We start from the raw sequence: 7,987 nt of genomic DNA on the forward strand, positions 1-7,987 counted from the left end.
TGAAGTATTTTTGAAATTTTAGAAGAATTATAAATTCACGAACATTTTTTGTTTTCGACATTATTTGAATTCATGAAATTTTGTTCTAATTGATGAACATTTTTTGAGTACGTGAACATTGTTTAAGATCTTGACCATTTTTTGAATATGCGAACATTTTTCAAGTCCGCAACCTAGAGGAGGTGGCTCCACTCGATCGTTGCTCGGGAGAAGCTTGTGGGGAGGACACCTGCTGAGGGGAGGAAGCTCTCGACAGAGGAGGGTGATCGCCAGTGGAGTGGCTCCACGACGGGGCCGACTAGAGTCGGTGGCGTGGTTCGTGACCTTCGTGGCACTAATGTGAGATGTTTGCGGTCGGCGGCGGCGGTGGTCGGGGTGGAGGGCAGTCTACAACGGGTGGGGTGGTTGGGGCGGCGGGGTTGCGGCGGTGTGCGGCAATGACAACAGTGGTAGGGGTGGTCGGCGGCGAATGATATCTCCTAAATGGGTCGATTTGTGGATGAAGTGGATTGAGGTTAGCCGGTTGATTGCACGACACGTCCGTTCCTTTTTCAGGCCAAAAATCTGATACCTCATGCGTTTTCCCTCTCGTTAGCGCGCGCTTAGGTCCGATACTATTTACATCTCGCGCCGAATACAATCCCTGATAGATATTGGGCAGTGGTTAAGTTCTCCCAGCAGATAGTGGGCCCTAAAGGTTGGACATTATTACTAATAGTATGGGTGCCCTCGTTTCTACAATTCTACCGGCACTTACCGTGCCGTTTGGTTCTTGTACCGACAGTTAAAAATGTCTCGGCAGATTTTTTGACCTTGTTCAGATATTTCTACCAGTAGTTCAGTGCCCACATTAAGTGTTGTGGCGTAGTGCACCCGCTTTCGTGACAACAACGGCAACCCAAGTGACCCCAACTCCAGCTCGTCAACATTTCGGCCCTAACACCGCCACGCTGCCACAACCACACCATGGTTGTCGATGCTTCTCCATCTCCCTCTTAGCCTGGGCCTGGGAACGGATAAGGGGAATGAGAGGAATTGCTTGGCGAGTGGGCTAGGGTAGTTGGGTGGACACATCGAAGTTCACACGGTTCGCTTAGTGAGGAAACGGGCGTGATGTGGCGCTAGCCCTACGCCGAGATCCATGCCGCGTGATCAGACGGGGTATGTTGTAATCTTATGAAAATTCAATCACAGAAAATTTCCATCCAGCATCATCCAACAAAGAAATTACACTTTTCAGGAAAACATTGACAAGAGAACAAACGTTAATTACATACGAGAGAAAACTCCGGAACAATCACCTTCCCAAACAAGTCTAAACATAAACCAAATGCGGCTGTTGACAACCATCCAAATCATTCTCCACAAAAAATAAACAGATCACGTCACGACTTTACGGTTTCTTTTCACAAACACCATGGGCTGTTCAGCTGAGTTCCTTCTCTCCGAGCAAAGCTCTCATCTCATTTCTCTTGCGGACACCAACCCAGAGACGCCACAGATTGAGAGCAGAGTCCGGCGCCAGAGACGCGAAGAACCACTGGACGGAGTGGCGCCAGTAGGGGACGCATCTCGGCTCGTAACCAATGCAGCGAATGGCAGCTTTGACGTACTCCTCGGGCGATGGTATGAACGGAGAGTCGCCCTTAACAGGCGACATCTTGGTGGCCACGTACAAAGGAATCTGCAGTGCACCACAGTAATCCGTTACTAGGATATTTAAACTCAATTCCAAAGTACGTTTATTTTGTCTTCTATGACACCGAGTACAGAATTACTTGGAGATCCATGAAGTTTGTGTGCATTTCACTAGTAGACGCAAACTATTTCTGATTTCTATGTAAAGATGAAGAGGAAACTGCATGCATACCTGGCATTGGACATCCACTCCGTAGTGTTTGTATTCAACGCTTAGACTCCGAGATAGTTGATCAATATACCTAACAGGGTGGCCAAATGTAGAAATTAGAAATAGCAACGCGTAATGCTTAATCTCATCTTCCTTGTGCTAAAAACAAAGTTCATATTTGAGGTGTGGCAAATAAAACACATATCATCGATGATGTGCATCATCATGGATTATTCAACTTCATTGGTTGACGGCTAACCAATGCAGAGGCCGAAAGATTATCCTACTTTTTGAGATATTTTTATGGATTGTTCAATGTCATCAGATCGAAATTGTCCTGATTTTGGAACTATGAGTTCAGAGTATTTAATTCGGGAACGAGAAACTGGCTTTCATCATATGTTTTTCGGCTGCACGGAAATGATAATATTTATTTCAAATACTATTTCTACCCTTTTGCTCCACTGATTAGGGGTGCGCTATTTATTGAAAGAACCATAATCTTCCCATCATCCATGGCCATATTAGGAGTGCATTAATATGCCTTGTGTGCTTGGACCCGGTGGTAGATGTACTCCTTCCGCTTTAGTTCACAAGTCGTGCGCGTATATCTAGGTTGTCAATTTTTTCACCCTAATATAAACTATATAACACAAAACTTATACCATTTGAAAATAGAACATCTGAAGTTTATATTGGTATATCTTTTGTAATATATAAATTACTCCCTCTCTCTCAGTTTACAGGGCATGCGCGTACCCCTAGGTCGTCAATTTGACCAACCTAATACAAGTCATATATTACAAAAAATATACCAATATAAACTTCAGATGTTCTATTTTCAAACTGTATAATTTTTGTGTTATATAGTTTATATTAGGGTGATAAAATTGACAAACTAGGTATACACGCAGGACTTGTAAACTGAAACGGAGGGAGTACCAAACATAATACCATTGGCTGATCTTGTCCAAGCTGCTTTTATTCGATGAATCGATAGTGTAGTACAGGATGGTAGTACTATGTTTAGCATAGGACTACCATGCACTAAACCTTTTTCTTTCTCAGAGAGCGCCAAACTTGACTTAGTTTCACCAAAGGTTACAAACACAGAAAATAATGTAGATTAAAAGGTGTAGATTTGAAGGAAACATGTGTGGAATGTAACAGAAAAAATACTGAAGTCCAGGAAGTTCAAACAAAATATTTTGAAAACAAAGCTAAACAATCGTAATTCACACACAAACCAGTAACAAACACAGTTTAAGTTATGCAAAGTAGTGATATGTTTAGTATCTGCATATAACGATATGAGAAACACTGGAGATTCATCATAATATAAAAAACATTGCATAAAGTTAAGGTTTTCCGAAGTTCCAGTCGACTAACATTTTCTTAAATCTCAGTCAATTTATAAAAAATGCAACTCCACTAGACTGAAGTTGGGCTTTTGTAAATCAATCAACACTTAAAAAAATCTTCAACGAAGCCATAGAGAGACCGCAAAGTTAATCATTAAGATATTTTTACAAATGTTATGAACAACTATCTTCTAATATGATTTGATTACTAGAAGTATTTAAAAAGTAACGATCCGATGAACTATAGAAATGGAATAAATTGATTCCGTCGATTAAGTAGGCCACGAGGACAGAAGATTAGAGACCAAAAAACAGAACCACATGGGGACGCATGTTGGAGCCCTGTAGCCTTAAACATATTTAACATGTCATTGTACTGACAACAAACAATAACCAAGCATTTTGCAACAACAAAGAAAAACAATAACCAAGCAGTACTGTTCGGACATGATGGTGTACAGCCTGCATGGAAGTTTTTACTAGTGTATCATTAAATCTGAGATCGTAAGAGCAACTACAACAGTGTGCATCAAAACGCCCCTGAACTTCCGGATCTTGTTGGTTGGGACAGTTTTTGCCCTTTGACATCTTGCATCAAACGTCCGTGGATCAGTTCGGACGTCCGGATTTCCGCAAATCTGAACCAATCCTAAAGAAGTTTCGGGAGTCTCGGCAATCTGTTTGACTCACCGTCGGTTGCACCATATGTCCTCACACTTCATGTGCTTTTTTAGGTCTGCTGACCCACACTACGGTTTGGATTTGATGCCTATTTGATGTGTGCTGTTGGATGGCAGACTCCTCTATCACAACAGATATTTGATGTGTCTGTTTTCTATGTCACAATAGCTACATGTCAATCGTCTGACTTTTGAATATTGAATTAGTCAATTTTGGTTGAAGGAAGAAACAAGCGCGGGAGGAAGAAACTCGTCGGAGGGGAAGAAGAAGGTCGCTAGGCAGGCTACCCCAGTATCTATCTTAGAATTTCTGGTGGGGGCGATGGTGGGGTGGCGGTGTGGCTTCGCCGGAGAAAAGCTTGTCGTGGGGGCCTAGAGGATGGCCGGGGGTGGCGGAAGCACGGCGGTTGGCGACGCGGGAACGGAGGGGCAGTGTAAGCACGATCGGGGACTCGCAGGCTGCCGTCGACAAGTGGAGAGGTATCACCACACACGTGTGGACCCAAAACCTACCACGCAAGATGTATGCATGAGGGATACTTACGCTTTGCTTGCCGCGTACACGGCGTAGAGCGGGAACGCCGGCACCACCACGGACGAACCGGACCCGACGTTGACGATGGCGCCCCTCCCCTTTCCCGCCATCGCGGGCACGACGGCGCGCGAGATCCGAGTGGCCGCCTCCACGTTCACCCGCACCACGGCCTCCCACACCGGGGTCTCCACCTCGTGGAAGTAGGCCGCGCAAGGGTACGTCGCGCCGGCGTTGTTCACCAGGAGGCCCACGTCGAGCCCCTTCACGGCGGCGGCCACCCTCACCGCGCCCTGCGACAGCTCCGTCGTGTCACCGGCGAGGTCGAACACCACGCTCTTGACCATGCAGGACGGCGCCGCCTTCTGGGCCTCCTTGCTGACGCGGGACAGCTTGGCGGGGTTCCGGCCGACGAGGACGAGATGGAGCCCCCTGCGGGCGAGCTCGAGCGCCAGCGCGCGGCCGATACCGTCGGTGGCGCCGGTGACCACCGCCCACGCGCCGTACCGCAGGCCCAGGTCCTTCCCCCGCCGGAGGAATGCGCGGTACAGCCACGCGAGGAAGGTCGCGGCGGATACAACGACAGCCTGGATGCCGAGGGCAAGGAAGACGAGAAACCACAGCGGCGGCGGCGGCGAGCCTGCCCCGCCGGCCGTCGAGACAATCTCTTCCAACTCAGGCATGGACTCGGGTAGCTCGCGAGCAGATCGAAGCACAAGAAAGGAACGAAGATGCAGTACTAAGCCAGTTGTGCTGCCATTAACTACAAGCCCGCAACAGCTAAGCCCCTGCGAGTCGGGAGACAGATCAGGCAGCCATGAAGCACTAGCTCGGGGCTTGTACCGACCCTGCTTTGCTATTTTCAGAGCATACCATAGCACGTAGGTAGGACCTTTAAATGGCTCGATTGAATGCAAAGGCGCCGTGGTGCCCAGCAGAGCCCACGAAGCGGTATTGGGCATTATCGCCGCTGTGGAGAAGTCAGGAATTTTGCATGCATGGATGCTTGTACACTTGTCAAGCAACAGTACAATGGAGCTGGCGACGAGATGAGACGATCCGGCGGATCCATCTGACCGCCCCACCGCGGTCAACAAGCACTGAGCTCTCAAATCCTGAAAACTCCACTAACCTTAGAGCATCTGCAGCTGGACTTCGCAAATCCGCCCTCTGTACGTCCACGGACGCGTCCGGGCATGCCCACGAACGCATCCGGACGGACACTCATATTTCGCTCTCGGCATCCACATATGTCAAACTCGGACTCTCAAATCCACGAACGTCGATCACAGGCCATTGTCGCACTTGAAGGCATACGTTTGGTGACGAACATAAATAGTGTTTACAAAAAATATATTTTAAGTGCAAAACTCAAACATCTGTTTTTTGGTTTTCATTCTGGGTCCATATATGCTTCACAAGATTACTGAGTAGCTGCACGTGCACCTGATGATCTCGAAGATTCTGATGCATCTGCAGAAAGTTCATGAGCTGAGTTGCACCTTGATTTTCTAGGATTTCAACTTGTTCTCCTGGTGTTTCGAAATCATTGGTTTGGGCTACATCATCACCCTCATCATCGACAATCATATTGTTCAAAATAACACAACATGTCATGAGTTGCCATAAAGTCTCTAATTCTCACATCATTGCAGCGCCACGAACAATTCCCCAGCGAGTTTGAAGCACAACAAATGCCCTCTCATTCCTAGCCGCTTCCTACATTGTTGCAAAGTTGCTCTGTTTTATTGCCATGCGGTTCTGATATGGTCTTCACAAACGCCGCCCACAGAGGATAGATGTCATCGGCAAGATAGTATCCCATGTTGTAGTTCCGGCCATTGACGGTGTAGTTGCATGGCGATGATTGCCCATTGCAAAGTCACCTGAACATTGGAGATCGTTGAAGCACGTTAATGTCGTTGTGAGAACCCGACATTCCAAAGAAAGCATGCCAAATCCATAAGTCATGTGATGCCACTGCTTCTATTATGATGGTGGCCTCTTTGGCGTGACCTTGATACATTCCCCGCAAACCTTTGGGGCAGTTCTTCCATTGCCAATGCATGCAATCAATTGACCTGAGCATTCCTGTAAACCCCCTGGCCTCTCCAATAGCCAACAGCTTCTCCGTGTCCTGCACATTTGGTTCGCTGAGATACTCAGCTCCAAACACCTCCACCATGACGCGAGCAAACTTGATAGTAGTTTCCAGGCAGGTGCTCTCCCCCATCCTGACCATCTCACCAACGACATCTGTGAAAGTACAACTAATCCCTGGATGGTTTTAGTAATTCATAACAACATATAGCTCATTGAACTAATGTCTATTCAAGATAAATATTTCACGATGTTCAATGATTGGCATGGCAAGGACTAGAGATGTGGACCCCTCAAAATGCTAAGAAAATGGATTGGCAAAACGCTCAAGACTCTTCATTTTTGTTTAAGTGATCCAGGATCACATTGAGTCAATAGGAAAGCCAATACTATTAAAAGGGGATGATGTATTGCTTAATGATCTTGTTGCTCAAGTGCTTAGTGATATTGATTCAAAACCCTCAGCCACTTTCTCTATCCAAATATGTCCAAAACCTAAACTCCAACTCGGCCCCACCGATATTGCCGATCCGGAGCCACTGAGTTCATGTAGACTTAGCCACTGCCAAAACCCTAACAAGTCGGATCCACCGGTATGGATCTCGGTCCCACCGAGCTGGCCTTGCCAGCTCCCTGTTACTTGTTGCAATTATTTCGGTTTCACCGAGAATTGCAACCGGTCTTAGCGAGATGGCTTGACCGACTCTTTGTTGCTTATTGCTTCACTTTGGTCTCACGGAGATGATGCAATCAACGCCACCGAGATGAGGTTTGCACTAAGCCCTTGCACATTGGTCCCTCCGAGTTGTTCCAGTCGGTCCCGTCGAGATTCCTAACATTCATATCTTTACACAGATCGGTGCCACCGAGTTTACTGATCGGTGCCACCGAGATGAGTCAAAGATGTGTAACGGTTGGATTTTTTGTGGAGGCTATATATACCCCTCCACCCCCTTCTTCTCTATAGAGAGAGCCATCAGGACGTGCCTACACTTTCACCATTCATTTTCTGAGAGAGAACCACCTACTCATGTGTTGAGATACAAAGATTCCATTCCTACCATTTGAACCTTGATTTCTAGCCTTCCCCAAGTTGCTTTCCACTCAAATCCCTCATCCACCATAGCCAAATCTGTGTGAGAGAGTTGAGTGTTGGGGAGACTATCATTTGAAGCACAAGAGCAAGGAGTTCATCATCAACACACCATCTATTACCTTTTTGAGAGTGGTGTCTCCTAGATTGGTTAGATGTCGCTTGGGAGCCTCCGACATGATGTGGAGTTGAACCAAGAAGTTTGTAAGGGCAAGGAGATCGCCTACTTCGTGAAGATCTACCCGAGTGGGGCAAGTCCTTCATGGACGATGGCCATGGTGGGATAAACAAGGTTGCTTCTTCGTGGACCCCTCTGATGGAAATATGCCCTAGAGGCAGTAATAAAGTTTTTATTATTATATTTCCTTATTC

General features: G+C 46.8%; 1 protein-coding gene across 1 annotated transcript; it reads right to left on the reverse strand.

The window, feature by feature from the left end:
* Positions 1-1,211: 1,211 nt before the first annotated feature.
* LOC119335121 (very-long-chain 3-oxoacyl-CoA reductase-like protein At1g24470) lies at positions 1,212-5,323 on the reverse strand. The gene is made up of 3 exons (XM_037607324.1): positions 4,435-5,323; positions 1,871-1,940; positions 1,212-1,684 (listed from the first exon to the last, which is right to left on the reverse strand). Exons 1-3 carry the CDS (start codon positions 5,103-5,105, stop codon positions 1,427-1,429), a joined length of 999 nt encoding a protein of 332 aa, XP_037463221.1. The 5' UTR covers positions 5,106-5,323; the 3' UTR covers positions 1,212-1,426.
* Positions 5,324-7,987: the final 2,664 nt, after the last annotated feature.

The sequence above is a fragment of the Triticum dicoccoides genome, chromosome 1B, assembly GCF_002162155.2.
Source record: "Triticum dicoccoides isolate Atlit2015 ecotype Zavitan chromosome 1B, WEW_v2.0, whole genome shotgun sequence".
NCBI lineage: Eukaryota > Viridiplantae > Streptophyta > Magnoliopsida > Poales > Poaceae > Triticum > Triticum dicoccoides.